This window comes from Thamnophis sirtalis, unplaced genomic scaffold (genome assembly GCF_051295495.1).
Source record: "Thamnophis sirtalis isolate CommonGarterSnake01/CBP01778 unplaced genomic scaffold, rThaSir2_p1.2 scaffold_2, whole genome shotgun sequence".
Classification (NCBI taxonomy): Eukaryota; Metazoa; Chordata; class Lepidosauria; order Squamata; family Natricidae; genus Thamnophis; species Thamnophis sirtalis.
Window position 1 is genome coordinate 28935282 of NW_028261382.1, and position 15203 is coordinate 28950484.

Genomic DNA, 15203 nt, shown 5'->3' on the forward strand with positions numbered 1-15203 from the left:
CTAATGAGGAGATACTCAGCCAGCAATTAGACAAGGATCCTTTCACACACAGGCTGGGTGTGAAAACATAACCCTGAGCCAAGTTTTAGTCTGGGTTCCTGAATTCCAGATAGGGCAATGGTTACTGAAGGATGCCAATAAATGGATCCGTAGCCAGGCGCACTGCACCCCTCGTCTTGTGGCATAGTGAAAGGAAGGAGGACCTTACAGGAGCCCCGAGAGCAGAGAAGAGCAGCCAGTCAAAGCCAAATTCGGTCGGTCGTGTTAGGTTCCTTACCAATTCCTCTATCTCTGCACTGAGTTGTTTGTTTGTTAAATTGCTGGAATCAAAAGCTACTGACAGCTCCTGGTAACGGGTCTGATGGGGCACATGCAGACAGCCAGAGGTGGAAGAGGAGGAGGAGGAGAAGAGGGAGAGAGAGAGAGAGAGAAGAGGCAAAACACTTTTTTTTAAAAAAAGAGGAGAAAAATCCAGTAGTTTTCTTCAACCCCTTCCCAACAAAACAACCCCAAACCCATCTCCCTCTGAATCACATACTGCGCCCTAAAAACTTTGCCCCCGTTTCAAAGCCAAGGCAACCAAATCAAGATATGCAACCTGGAAGAGTCCAGTTGGGCTGAAATGGTTGGGTCCAAATTCTACGCCGTTTTTCCTGCCCGGGAGAGGTATCTCTTGAACTCAAAGCCTTCCCCAGCTCTAAGCTCTTTTAGCTCGGAAGGCCGAGCCCAGAATTCCACCAATCAGCACCCCCCAGTTAAAAAGGCATTGTGGGAGCTGCAGTTTGCGGGTGACCCATCGTGAAGGGTTACAAAATTCTGGCTGACGGGGGCACCCGGAAGAGGGGACCTACCACCATCTCTTTCATATCCGCAGAGGGCATGATGTTTTCTCCGTTGATGTAAGTCGTGCTCTGCAAAAGATAAGGGTCACAGTAAGGATTTGGATTTTGTTCCCACAGGTATCTCAAGGTAATTGTTCTGACTGAGGCTTCCCCAGCAGCACCAAGCCTCGTCTTCGTCCCAATAAACCCCTTTAAATCAACAGGGAATTCCTCTCCAGCAAAGTCTTTCCCCTCCCACAGCCTTTCAAGGGAGTTCACAATTACCGACCTTGATCAGACTTGGAGAGAAGCCAAGCCGATATCTTTCAAACGCCGCCATACTTGGCAGGAATGCAGGAAGGAACTGAATGTCTCCTGCAAACTCCCCTCCCCTTTTATTCCCTCTGGGAGGGGCCATTTGGCATCCTCCAGTGGCCTTACTCCAGGGGTGGGTTCCTGCCAGTTCTAACCTCTTCTATAGAAGAGGTTCCACAAATCTAGAGTGCCATTTAGAATCGGTTCCAGCTCCCTCCCCCCGCCCGTACATCATCAAAATGAAGAGTGAGGAGGAATTCTGGAAGTTGAAGTCCACAAGTCTTAAAGCTGTCAAGTTTGAATATCCCTGAGGTTTTTTTCTCTAAAGGGTTAGGGGTGCAAGGGTCTTGTAGCTTGACAGCTTTAAGACTTGCGTGCTTCAAATGCCAGAGTTTCTGAGCCAACATTTTGGTTGCTAAGCAAGAGCGTTGTTAAGTGAGTTTCACCACATTTTACAAGTTGGCCACACCCACCCAGTCACATGGCTGGCAAGCCATTCCCACCCAGTCACATGGCCGGCAAGCCACTCCCACAAAGCAGGCCACACCTACAGAAGAGGTTCTAAAAAAAATTGAAACCCACCACTGCCTTACTCCCAAGTCGACCCTTCGTCTGGCCATTCTGCACATGCGCACACTGGGAACAGGCTCCAGCTGTTCCTCTGCCTCACTGATGTCTGACTCTGAAGGCAGCTGATAACTGTCAGACGGCCCTGGCCCCTCTCTGCCTCCGACAGAGCCCTCGTCAGAGCCTTCCCCAGACTCCCAAGACTGGCCCATGTTCCTCCCCAACCTCCTCACTGCCCGACTCTGCTGCCAGTTCTGCAGGCGGCCGGCGGGCCACAACAGGCACCAAGGGACCCCACACTCCCAGATTTATTTCTAAGCTTTCGCTTTGCATTTAAAGAAATAAGCGAAAAGGTCAAAGAGGGCCTCTTACCTGGCTAACCATGCCGTTCAACTGTTCAGAGAGCTGGCGGAGGCTCTCCGTCGTTGAGAGGGACCTAAAGGAGAGACGAGGGGTTAATAAGGAAGCTGGAATCGCTCGTCTCTTGGCCAGGAAAAAAGAGAGTGGGGAGAAAGATATTCTTCTTGTAGAAATTGTAACCAATAAAAAGTCTCTCACCTATTTTCATCCAATACATTATTATGATCAGTGTCACCAATCTGTGGAAGAGAGAGAGAGAGAGAGAGAGGTGATTAAGCCACAAGATTATACTTCAAAGAGCACATAAATCACAGACTGTCATGCCTCCATCGGAGCCAAAATCGGAGCCCGCAGAGATCGAGGGGGCAGCTTGGTTGGCTTGAGAGGAATAGTGGGAGGAGCAGGCCCAGTCAGGCGAGGCCTTTCAGGATTGGAAGAGTTTGTAGGCAGGGAGGAAGGGAGGGCAGGATGACCAAGAGAGGCTAAGCGGTTGAACAGGAGAGGGCAGAGCCCAGGCGATGGGCAAGGGCCACCTCCTCCTGATCTGAGAGCCTGGAGAGTGGAGAGAAGACGAGAACAGCGCAGACTGAGCCAGCTACTCGGGAGGAGAGCGCACCGCCCCTCTTCACAAGGCACACCTGGGGACTGAGGCTTAAGGAGGTGCTGTGGGGAAGGGGCACTTGTTGGGAACAAACTCTGAATTCACGGAGTGTTGAGTTGTCGACGTTTGAACTTTCCCGGATTCCTTTTTGGGTTTCTGGATGACTTGCTTTCCTCCTTTGCTTCCTGGACTCCTGGAGCTATGCAGCATTGGGGTTGACTATTTGCAGCCAGAGGCTGCTGGAGCTTTGTGTGTGTGTGTGTGCGCGCGTGTGTGTGTGTCATCATTTTGCTCTGGGACTTGCCAGAAACGTGGGAGCGTTTGGGGAAATTTGGAGCAATAAAGGGGCGGTTTGAACTGCCAGCTGCCTTTGCTGCCTCTGTACCGTGCCATCACAGAGACAAATGAAGGGGAATCTAGGTGTCCCAGGATAATGTTGCAGGAATCCAATCTAGGTCAGTCACCGGGAGAACCAGAGGTTTTGGACTTGTGCTGGAGCCCATCCTCGGGGAACTTCTCTCTGGCTTATCGAGTACAGGCAGCCCTCAATTTACAACAGTTCATTTAGTGGCCGTTCAAAATTACAAGGACACTGAAAAAACCAATTTATAACTGATAAGACACACTTAACAACCTTTCACGCATCCCCGGGGCATCAAAATTCAGACTCTGGGCAGCTGACTGATATTTATGACCGTGGCAGTGTCCCCGTGATCCCCTCATGCGGCCTTTTGACAAGCAAAGTCAATGGGGAAACCCGATTCACTTAACAACGGGGAGACTACGCTAAGCACTGCGGGGATTCACTGAGCGACTGGGGCAAGGAAGGCCTCGAAACAGGACAAAACTCAAAAGTAAAAGTTAGGAACAGAAAGGTTGGGCTCAACTGTGGTCGTAAGTCGAGGAATACCGGAAAAAGTGGATGTTCACCAACCTGTGACAGCTGCCCAAGGTTTGGAGCAACACAGGCAGACACATCTTTGCTGTTAGACAGCAAGGAGACGCCAGCCGCTATGTCGCCATCATTGTGGGCCTGTCAGAAAACACACAACACCACAAGGATTAAACCCACCAGGCGGGTAGGAAGGAAGCAGGTGAGGGCAGCCATGCTCGGCTTCGCTTGGAAACCTGTCCCACAAAGATTATCCTAATATCAAAAAAAACCTCCAATCCTCTTAATACCCAAAGTCAGCTAAGGTTCCACAGAGAGAGGGGGAGGGATAGGGAGGGAGGGAGGGGCTAAGGCTGCTGCTTTGGAGGGCTGCTAAGTTAGGCTGAAGAGAAACAAGGCTAAAATTGCTTTTTTAATTTTATCAACAACAAAAGGAAGATAGCTCGATTTAGATTGATTGTTTCATAGTATCATTTGTTTGCTTATTTGTACTCTATGACTATCATTAAGTGTTGTATCTTTTTATTCTTGATGATTGAATTTTATTCTCCTTATGTACTGAGAGCATCTGCACCAAAGACAAATTCCTTGTGGGTCCAATCACACTTGGCCAATAAAGAATTCTATTCCATTCCATTCCATTCCAAATTCTATTCTATTCTATTCCAAATTCCATTCAATACCAAATTCTATTCCATTCCATTTTCTATTCTATTCCAAATTCTATTCCATTCCATATTCTATTCTATTTCATTCCATATTCTATTCTATACCAAATTCTATTCTATTCCAAATTTTATCCCATTCCATATTCCATTCTATATTCTATTTTTTCTATTCTTTTCTTTTCTATTCCATTCCATATTCTATTCTATTCTATTTTTTCAATTCCATTCCATATTCTATTCTATTCCAAATTTTATTCCATTCCATATTCCATTCTATATTCTATTTTTTTCTATTTTTTTCTATTCCATTCCATATTCTATTCTTTTCTATTCTATTCTAGTCTTTTCTATTCCATTCCATATTCTATTCTGTTTCAAATTCTAATCTATTTCAAATTCTATTCTATTTCAAATCCCATTCTGTTTCAAATTCCATTCTAATTCTATCCTTATCCTATGCACAGTGACATCAGGACACAACTGCTCTTTCCTTCTGAAGAGAGGAATGCGCTGCAGCCCATGCCCCCTCCTGCAATATTTGCATGGGGAATGAAAGCTACACCTACAGTCACATGCCTGCTGGAATGAGGGAGGAGAGAAGTCTAAAGAAGAAGAAAAGGACATTGACTCTGCACAAGCTACACCGCTGGCATATGTGCAGATAATCCTTGACTTTCAGCTCGTTCAGCAACCGTTCGAAATGGCCACAGCACTGGAAAAAGGCACTTATTGTGGTGGTTCGCCAGCAGAGCTGGCAGCAGATTCGGACAGTGAGGAGTTTGGGGAGGAAGATGGGCCAGTCCTTCACTTTTGCTTCCTTCCTTTAAATGAAATATATCCCGTAAATTATTTGCTGGACTTCGGAGTCCATGCAATGAACGAAACAGGATTTAACTCAACCTCACAGCTGTGCGTGTGAATGCTTGCAAACCTCATGCTTTGGCCCAATTCGGACAGTGAGGAGGTTGGGACAGTCCTGGAGTCTAGGGAAGGCTCTGAGGAGGGCTCTGCATAGGACGCAGAGATGGGGCCAGGGCCATCCGACAGTTATCAGCTGCCATCGGAGTCGGACACCAGTGAGGCAGAAGAACAGCTGGAGTCTGTTCCCAGTGTGTGCATGCGCAGAGCTGCCAGGCGAAGGGAGCAGCTAAAGAACAGGGGTCGGCTTGGGAGTAAGGCCACAGATGGACGATGAATGCCCCCTCCCAGAGGAAATCAAAGAGGAGCGAAAGGGGAGTGGAGCTTTGAAGAAGCAATCAGTTCATTCCTGCATTCTTGCCAAGTATGGCGGTGTCCGAAAGATATTGGCCTGGCCACTTTCCAAGCCTGATCAAGGTCGGGAATTGGGAACTCTCTTTCCTGCAGGAGAGGAAAGACTTTGCTGCAGAGGAATTCACGGTCAATTAAATAAAAGGGGTTTATCATGCTGCTGGGGAAGCCTCAGTCAGAACACTTCTGACCATTTTTTCACACTTGAGGACCATTGCAACATCCTCAAGGACACCGGATCCAAATTCAGACACCTGGCAACTGACACATAGTTAGGACAGATGCCACGTCCCTGTGTGTGTCTGTGTGTGTCTGTGTGAGACATGATCCTCTTTTGCGACCTTCTGACAAGGGGGTGAAACCAGATTCACTTTATGACTGGGTTGCTAATTTAATAGTGCAGCAATTGACTTAACAACGGTGGCAAGGAAGGTCATAGAACAAGGGAGAACTAGCTGAAGGAATGCTTCTCTTAACAGAAATATTGTTTGGCTTCATTGTGGCCATAAGTTGAGGACTACCTCTATGTGTTGTGTTTGTGTGTCCATAGCTATCCAGAGTCACTTGAGTGTGAGATGGGCAGAATATAAATGTGATAACACACACACACAGAGAGAAATCTTCAGATCAGACGGCATGTGAGTTTCATAATCACTCAAAACAGGAGTTCTTTTTATGTATAACTAATCAATAACTCGGCGCTGCCCGGGTATTTATTTACATGGGAAAAATATCCGGTCCGGACCCAATGTGAATTCTAATGTTGGATTTTTTTCCCTAACCAGAAGGAGCACCCCTTGTGGAGTACCGTGAAGCTGTTACCAGGGCAACTCTGCTGCACTGTACAGAAGAAATCATTTTACGGCAGTACAGTAGAAGCCATTTGAAGGCACAACAGGCTGTATCTTAACAAAACACACACCCCCGAGGGGTTTTAGGGGTGTCTTACCCCCACAACAATTTCTTCCAGAGACTAAGAAATCTCTATACCAAGTTTGGTTGAAACTGCTTGAGTTATGCTTGAACACACATACACACAACCATTTATAGATAGATAGATAGATAGATAGATAGATAGATAGATGGATGGATGGATGGATGGATGGATGGATGGATGGATGGATGGATGGATAGAAAGACAGATGTATACTGAAGATGGCATTTAATTTCGTTGTATGAGGTGCAATGACAATAAACTATACTAAGTTACTTATGGAAAACACACATTCCCCCCACCCACCCACCCCCGTGAACAATCCTAATTCCAGGTACACAGGAATACATCCGTTTTAAGGAAGTTGTTTCTAGGGAAAAATAAATCCTGATGTGCAGACAAGAATCCCAACAGTTCAGCCCTTTTGGTGATTCACTGTGACCAATGCCACTTCCTCATGAGAACTTCGCTTCGGGAAGGGAAGTTGATTAGGAAAGGGATGGGGGAGAGATTTCTCTCTAGTCAAGACGCCTGCTATTTATTTACAGGTACTCCTCGACTTACAACCGTTCAGTTAGGGACTGTTGGGATGGAGAAAAGTGAATTGGAACCGTTTTTCAGACTGACGAGCAGTGTAGCTAGCATTCCCCAGAGTCATGCGATGTACATTCAGACGCTCCATAGTGGGTTCGTATTTACGACGGTTGCAGGGTCTCAGTTGATCCCCTTCTGTGACCTTCTGATGGACAAAATCGAGGGGGTGGGCAGGGTGGATAAAAATCGATTTTAAAAAAATCAAGCAATTCGGATTTTTAAAAAAATTTAAATGGGATATTTTTTTATTTTATCAAATTTATTCCAATAAAATGCTGTTGGAGTAAAAAAAATCTATCTAAAGGTAGTTTTCTGTTTAAGGTACATTAATAATTTAGCTTATTCAGCATGAAATTGAGATATTATAGAGCATGAGGCGGTAGATTCAGTGAGTCAACAGCAGGTCAGTGGATTAGCTGCTGGGGGACAGAGATGACAGTTGCTCTTTAAAAATGATGATTTAAATCAAGCCTTTTTACTAGTGATTTGAACCATGATTCAAACCATGATTCAAACCATGATTCAAACCATGATTCGAACCATAATTCGAACTGTGATTCAAACCATGATTTGAATGATTCGAACTGTGATTTGAATGATTTAAACCGTGATTTGAATCGACTTGATTTAAATCAAATCTGTCTGGGGTGGGGAGCAAGATTCACTTAGCAACCAGGTAACCAACCTAACAACTGCAGCAATTCACTTAAGAACTTGCTTGTTCACTTAAGGTGTCAAATGGAGAAAAATTCCCTCCGCCAATGTTTCCCTTAACAATTTTTTCCTGCAATGGACTCAACTGCGGTCGCAAATCGAGGACTACCAGTGTTTCAAAACAGCTGCTCTGCCTTTGAAAACCCAAGGGGAAGTTTTGCCCTTGTAATCTGAACCGGGGTTAAGGAACTGCATGCAGAGGGGAACAGAGGAGGAAAGGAGGAGGTTAAAAATAACGCCGCACCAACAAGTCACGATGGCATTCCCAGCGCGAGCCACAAAGGCTGTGCAGCCTGCCAACCTCCACCAGCATTTACAAAGCACAGCGCCACAGATCGGAAGCCGTAGGTAGGGATGGAGAGCAGGCCCAGCCGGACCGATTCTGAAAGCTGCCTCACCTTCCACTTGTCCAATGAAGGTATGGCTACCCCATTGGAGCAGTTAAAGTCGGACACCAGCACCTTCAGAAGGTTCTCAATCTACAGGAGCAGGAGAGAAAAAGGGGGAAGAGAAAGCGCTGAGAAATAAAAGGGAATAAAGTCGAAAGGACAGGAGAGAACGTCGCTCCCCCAATCTCCCCCCACCTCACCAAAGCGAAAGCAACGAGACCAAGAAGCCTGGCAGGAAAAGTGAAGAAGACAAGCAAGGAGGCCACTGAAGACGATGGAACTCGCTGGCACTTTATTTCTTTCAGGATTAGGATGGCAAATTGAAGGGGGAAACAACTTTATTCCAACTTGCCAGGACGCAACTCAACAATCAAAAGTTCTTTCTTACAGTTTTGTATATTGTTTCTTAACATACGAGAGAGAGAGAGAGAGAGAGAGAGAGAGAGAGAGAGAGAGAGAGAGAGAGAGAGAGAGAGAGAGAGAGAGAGAGATGAAAAAGGAAGAAAGAGAGAAGAGGGGAGGGGTGGGAAGGAAAGGAGGAAGGAGGAGAGGAAAGGAAAGAGAGGAGAGGAAAGGAAGAGGGGAGAGAAGAGAGGAGTGGAGGAAAAAGGGAAAGGAAAAGAGAGAGTGGACAGAGAAAAGCCCATATAGATAGTTCTCAACTTAGAACAGTTCATTTTGTAGTTTAAGTGACTGTTCAAAGCTACCACGGCACTGAAAAAGGTGACCTATGGCTGTTTTTCACACTTACGACCATTCCAGCATCCCTGTGGGTCACACAGTCATAATTCAGACGCTTGGCAACTGGTTCATATTTATGACTGTGGCATCAGTCATTTATGACTTCTGAGAATTTCCGACAAGCAAACTCAATGGGGGAGCCAGATTCACTTAACAACGGTGTTTCTAGCTTAACGGCTACAGCAATTCACTTAACAACCATGGCGAGAAAAGTTGTAAAATGAGGCAAAAACTCAGCAAACCACCGTCTCGCTTAGCCACAGGAATTATGGCCTCAGTTGTGGCAGTAAGCGGAGTCCTTGGTTCAGTTACACAAGATTCAATCCATCAATTCAGTTTATTATACTCGCAGAGACCAGAACAAACAAAAACTTTCATAAATATACAAATTAAAATTTTAAGTATAAAATAACAAATAACTAAAATCTATGATAAAATCCAGTCTGTCAGTTACACATGGTCTAACTCAGGGATCTTTGAACTTGGCCACTTTTAAGACTTGGGGACTTCAATTCCCAAAATTCCACAGCCAGCATGACTAGCTGAGGAATTCTGGGAGTTGAAGTCCACTAGTCTTAAGAGTGGCCAAGTTTGAAAACTCCTGTTCTAACGACACTAAAATTACAATCCAAATTTAACACAAGGTTAAAAACTCCATTCGGAAGTAGGCATGGTGGACCAAGATCTCAGCAGGTATCCAAGACAGGTAGAGGGGCACCTGTCCTTTACCTTTGCTACAAGCTAATGGTCATCTGGAGATCGGCAGCTCAGAACTGGTAGCCCTATTTCAGGAGAGGACAATTATGGCCGGTTTAATCATCTACGGACTTCAGCTCCCAGAATTCCTGAGCCAGCTCTGCCTTGAAGCAGAATCGAGGAACAGACACTGGAGGAAAGTGACAGAGGAGAAAACTTACATTTTCAGGAGATTGAACTCCATCACTAACAGGCGTCTCTGGGCGGCCTGCTTCTTTACTCCTCCGTTTCTTTTTGGCGCCCGCTGTGGACACCGGACTGTTTCTCTGCTGATATTCTTTCAGCTGGAGGGGGAAAAGAAAAGGTGAACAGTTTGAAATTAATCTAAAGCTGAAGTTGGAAACATCTCCATGCAAAAGTAAAATCTGGTAGAGAAAAGTTAAAAAAAACAAAACAGGGTACCCTCAGGAAGAGAAGGGGAAAGATGTGGTTATTATTGGATTTATTGATTATTCAGGTGATCCCCCCCCAGTTGATACTAGCTAAGTATACGGTCCCTACAGTTTGAAAAACTGCTCATAGTGTTAGATCTCCTAATCCGTTAAGTTTCCGTTAACAGTTCTAATGATGTGGTTGCACACTTTCACAAGGTTGTTTCCTGTTACATATCCTTAGCAAAAGTGGCAAGGAAAAATATCCATATATATTTTGGAAAATTAAACAAGTTGCTTATGGAGGAATCAACATAGCCTTCAAACAGCCTCCCACAACATGTAAAACTGATATTACTGTTCAATCCAAATTTTGCAGGCATTTACTACATATCCTCATATAAATTTATTAGCGATTAGATATTATACTCATGATTCTTGATGAATGTATCTTTTGTGTACACTGAGAGCACATGCACCAAGACAAATTCTTGTGTGTCCAATCATACTTGGTCAATAAAGAATGGAATTCTATTCTATTCTATTCTAATCCATATTCTATTCTATCCTATTCTTAATTCATATTCTATTCTATCCTATCCTTAATTCATATTCTATTCTATCTCTACTCTCTTCTATATTCTATTCTATAGTGAAACCAACAGTAACCAGTGTCTGCTAAAGATGGGATAAAACCCACAAAGCAAACATTGTAAAGAATTATTTAAACAATCTATTAAGTACATACAGCTGTCTAGATATTCAGGAGTCTGCTATTTGAAGCATTTTTTCCAGTTCTATGTGCAATCTCCCTTTATATAATATCACAAAAATGAATCAAAACGTACTCTGTTCTTCTTAAAACAATGAAGCAATTTCTCCCTTCAATCATTTCAGAACTGGATTGAAATTAAAATCCAAATGAAATAGTTAGATTTCTTCTGTTTACCTATTTCTCATACATTGTTTGACTGAAGGTTGCAACACACCCACTAAACTAAATACTAAACTTAGTGCCCTAATAGTCTGCCTTGGTATTTGGTTTACTTGTTATTTGGGTTGGAAGCCAAGGGTCCTTGAACCAAACTTGTCCTTGAAATTTTGCCAAAGCTGACTTTAAACTCTTTCATTCATACAAGACCAAAAAAAAGGAGGGCTCTTTCCGTTTACCACCAATTTCACCAGACATAAACACAGAGTAGAAAAACAGAGTTGGAAGGGACCTTGGAGGTCTTCTAGCCCAGCCCACTGCTCAAGCAGGCGACCCAATACTGTTCCAGACAAATGGCTGTGCCATCTCTTCTTTAAAACCTCCGGGGATAATTTAGCATTGGGGTAAGCTGCTCCCCACAAGGGCTGAATGAAATTCACCAGCTACATTCAGTAGCCAGTCAGCAAGGTAAGAAACTCACTGTGACATACAGCGAGTCGAATCAAATACCGACAAACGTCTCTATATAACAAAGCACAATAAAGAATGTTCTTTCTGCGCCAACTCAGAAAGTTCAAACTGCCCAAGGAGCTGCTGATCCAGTTCTACGGAGGAATGATTGAATCTGTCATCTGCACCTCCATCACTGTCTGGTTTGGTTCTGCAACCCAACAAGACAGACACAGACTTCAATGGATAATTAGAACTGCAGAAAAAACAACCTGCTACCAATCTGCCTTCCATTGAGGACCTGTGCACTGCACAAGTCAAAAAGAGGGCTGTGAAAAAATCTACAGACCCCTCGCGTCCTGGACATTAAACTCCTACCCTCAAAGCGACGCTATAAAGCACTGCACACCAGAACAACTAGACACAAGGACAGTTTTTCCCCCGAAGGCCATCACTCTGCTAAACAAATAATTCCCTCACCACTGTCAAGACTATTCACTAATCTGCATTACTATAAATCTTCTCATCGTCCTTATCACCCTTCTCCTCCCACTTATGTCTGTATGACTGTTATTGCTTGTACCCTTATGATTTATATAGTTTTCTAGCATGACTTGATTGCTTATTTGTACCCTATGACTATAATTAAGTGTTATATCTTATGATTCGTGATGAATGTATCTTTTCTTTTTAAGTACACTGAGAGCATAGGCACCAAGACAAATTCTTTATGTGTCCAATCACACTTGGCCAATAAAGATTTCTATTCTATTCTATTCCTAATTCTATTCCACTCTGCTCTATTCCTATGACTATCACTGAGTGTGTATATTATGATTCTTGATGAATGTTTTTTTTCTTTTTATGTACATATTCTATTCCATTCCATATTCCATTCCATATTCCATTCCATATTCCATTCCATATTCCATTCCATATTCCATTCCATATTCCATTCCATATTCCATTCCATTCCTTTCCATATCCAATTTCATTCCATATTCTATTCTATTCTAATTCTATTCTTACCTTCTACAAAATAAATATTCCAGGCTCTTAAGGGAAGTTTCTACTCTTCCTGAAACCAGGCCAAAAAATTCATTTGTTTTCTAGAATCCGCTGCCCTGCACAGACAAGTCAGCTACCTACGCACGGCACACATGATTAAATAAATTATCTGCTAAGAGGTGTAGAACTAGTCTTAGTTGATCTCCACACTAGGGGAAAAAATCACTATCTGGGTGTTATAGAAACCAATTTCAATGGCTAGTTTTTAGAACCAACAGGGTTCTGAGGATTGGTTTTCAAGGCATTCCAGATGATCCGATCTTTATTTAAGGAAGCACCTCCCAAGAGGCAGCCACATAAAAGAACCGTCCTTCCTAAACGCCATAAAATCAGCATATGCCACAGATGGATGTCTCGTTTATCCGGGAGTTTGGGAAAATGCCTGGAGTTTTCAGCATGGAAAACTCTCACTTAATAAAGATGCTTCACCTTGTTTACAGGCCAATTTAGATTTCAGGAAAGGCTGGTTTAGCCACGAACACATTGAAGAGATAAAACTACAGGTAATCTTCGACTTTCAGCCCACAATTGAGCTCAACATTGACGTTGCTAAGTGAGACATGGGTTAAGTAAGCATTTTATGACCTTCCTTGCCACCATTGTTAAGTGAATCGCTCCAGCTGATGAGTTAGTAACATGGTCGTTAAGTGATTGTGGCTTCCCCATTGATTTGGCTTGGAAGGTCGCAAAAGGGGATCACATGGGCCTGGGACACAGCAAACATCATAAATGTGAGTCGGTTGTCAAGCATCCGAATGTAAATCACGTGACCGTAGGAATGCTGGGTCATAAGGGTGAAAAACAGTAAGCTCCTTTTTTCAGTGCTGTTGTAACTTTGAACAGTCACTAAATGATCTGTTGTAAATCAAGGACTATCTGTATAGATTATTCTATGTAAGGAACAACTTCTGCTCCTCAAAAATTGTTGCAATAATTTGAGGGGGGGATTTGGGGACAGATTCTAAACTTTGAAATAACATCCCAGAAGCAAAGTCAATGGGGAACACCGGATTAAAAGCAGCGATTCGATTAACAACCTTGGCAGGGGAAAAAAGGTTGTAAAATTGTACGTGACTCACTCAACAACCCTCTTTGCTTTGCAATGGAAATTCTGGGGCCCAAATGTGGTCATAAGGTGAGGATTACCTGTCTGATGCTTAAAAAGCTGCCGTTCTCTAGCGTCATCCCCCAAATCCCAACAATAAAGGAAATATTTGAAGTCAAAGCAGATTTATCTCCCCCTCCCTGAAAACTACCCATTTAAATTCCACTAAATCACGAGGGGATCCCCTTTTAAGGGCTCCCCTTATGGGGTTTGTCTTCCTCCCCCTCTATGGGAGCACATCTTTGACAAAGGGGCAAATAAAGGGAGGGGGTGCATCAAACCTTTAGCCCCCAGGAAGGCACAGAAGTGTCTTTGCAAGAAAGCCCCCTCCCCTCTTTTCCAAGCCTCTATCTGGAGGGGGACTTCTCTCCCAGGTTTGCAAAGGGATGTCCTGGATCCCAGAGGAGGGGCCTGATTTATGGGGAGGGTCTCCCCCATTGCAAGCTCCGGTTACAAGATAGTCACTCCAGCTTAACCCATAGAAGCACCCCCAACTCAGAATTCCCCCCCAATCTTTAACTACAACTCCCATCAGCCTCCCCCCTCCAATGGTTTCTCTCCCAGGTTTGCAAAGGGATGTCCTGGATTGCAAATGAGGGGCTGATTTATGGAGGGGGTCTCCCCCACTGCAAACTCCCATTACAAGATAGAGTCCCCACCATCACTTTCACTTCTGCAGGCGCGTATAGAAACACCCCCAACTCAGAACTCTCCCCCCAACACACAAACCTTTAACTACAATTCCCATCAGCCTCTAGTAGTTCTCTCCCAGGTTCGCAAAGAGGTTGATTTATGGGGAGGGTCTCCAGCATCCCAAGCCTAAGATCGACTCTCCCCACCTCCGCCTTCACCCCAAACATCTCCCCCCCCAACCCAGGCCAACCCCCCCACTCCACCACCTTCGACTACAAGTCCCATTAGCCTCCACCACTCCAATGGTTTCTCTCCCAGGTTCGCAAAGGGGTTGATTTATGGGGAGGATCTCCCGCATGACAAGCCTAAGCTCGACTCTCCCACCTCCACCCCAAACATCTCCCCCCAACCCCATTCCACCATCTTTGACTACAACTCCCATCAGCCTCCACCCCCTCCAAAAGCCAGTCTCTCCGGGGAAACTGATCCTCCAGCAAACTCCCCCACCCAAGAAGACCCCCTGGATCATTAGCCTGCCCCTCCCTCCCGGCCCCCCGTTCCCAGAAGCCACCGGGGCCGCGGGAAGGGAAGGATGGGAGTGGTAGTCCCCGGAGCCGGGAGGCCTGAGGAGGATGGGGCTTGTAGCTAGGAGGCCCCGGAGGGCGGCGGCGGCGTCCCTCCACGGGACTCCCCTCCCCCGAGGCGGAGGGCGGCTCCCGACGAAGCCAGGCCAGGCCCAGGCTAGGCCTCGCTGCCTCAGGAACGCAACCCGGGCCGGCCTCTCGCGCTTCCCGCGGGCCGACATACCTTCTTCTTGGCCGCCGCCAGCTTGCTCTGCCTGCTGTCGTCCGCCATATCCGCGCCGGGCCCCGGCCACGTCAACCCGGCAGGCGGCGCGAGGGAGGAATCGGCTGCTGGGCCGGACCGAGGCTCCTCCCGCAGCCGGCCCAGGTCCTCCGTGGCGGTTACTGCGCACGCGCAGGGGCAGGGCTCGCGGCGCCTCCGTTGGCCCAATGGGGGGGGC

At 45.5% G+C, this 15203-nt stretch overlaps 1 protein-coding gene across 7 annotated transcripts in view; it reads right to left on the reverse strand.

The window, feature by feature from the left end:
• Nucleotides 1-15145, reverse strand: part of GOLGA2 (golgin A2) — a 48260-nt gene extending 33115 nt beyond the window's left edge. For 2 of the 7 annotated variants that reach the window (XM_087704601.1, XM_087704600.1), the window contains exons 1-8: nucleotides 14987-15145; nucleotides 9783-9905; nucleotides 8134-8214; nucleotides 3599-3697; nucleotides 2262-2302; nucleotides 2076-2139; nucleotides 852-911; nucleotides 278-358 (exon numbers count right to left, since the gene is read on the reverse strand). In XM_087704601.1, the coding sequence (XP_087560727.1) occupies nucleotides 278-358; nucleotides 852-911; nucleotides 2076-2139; nucleotides 2262-2302; nucleotides 3599-3697; nucleotides 8134-8214; nucleotides 9783-9905; nucleotides 14987-15034 (597 nt within the window). In that variant the 5' untranslated portion in view covers nucleotides 15035-15145. The remainder of the gene's footprint in view (nucleotides 1-277; nucleotides 359-851; nucleotides 912-2075; nucleotides 2140-2261; nucleotides 2303-3598; nucleotides 3698-8133; nucleotides 8215-9782; nucleotides 9906-14986) is intronic. The other 5 variants (XM_087704605.1, XM_087704603.1, XM_087704602.1 and 2 more) reach the window with 4 other exon arrangements.
• Between the last annotated feature and the right edge of the window lie 58 nt (nucleotides 15146-15203).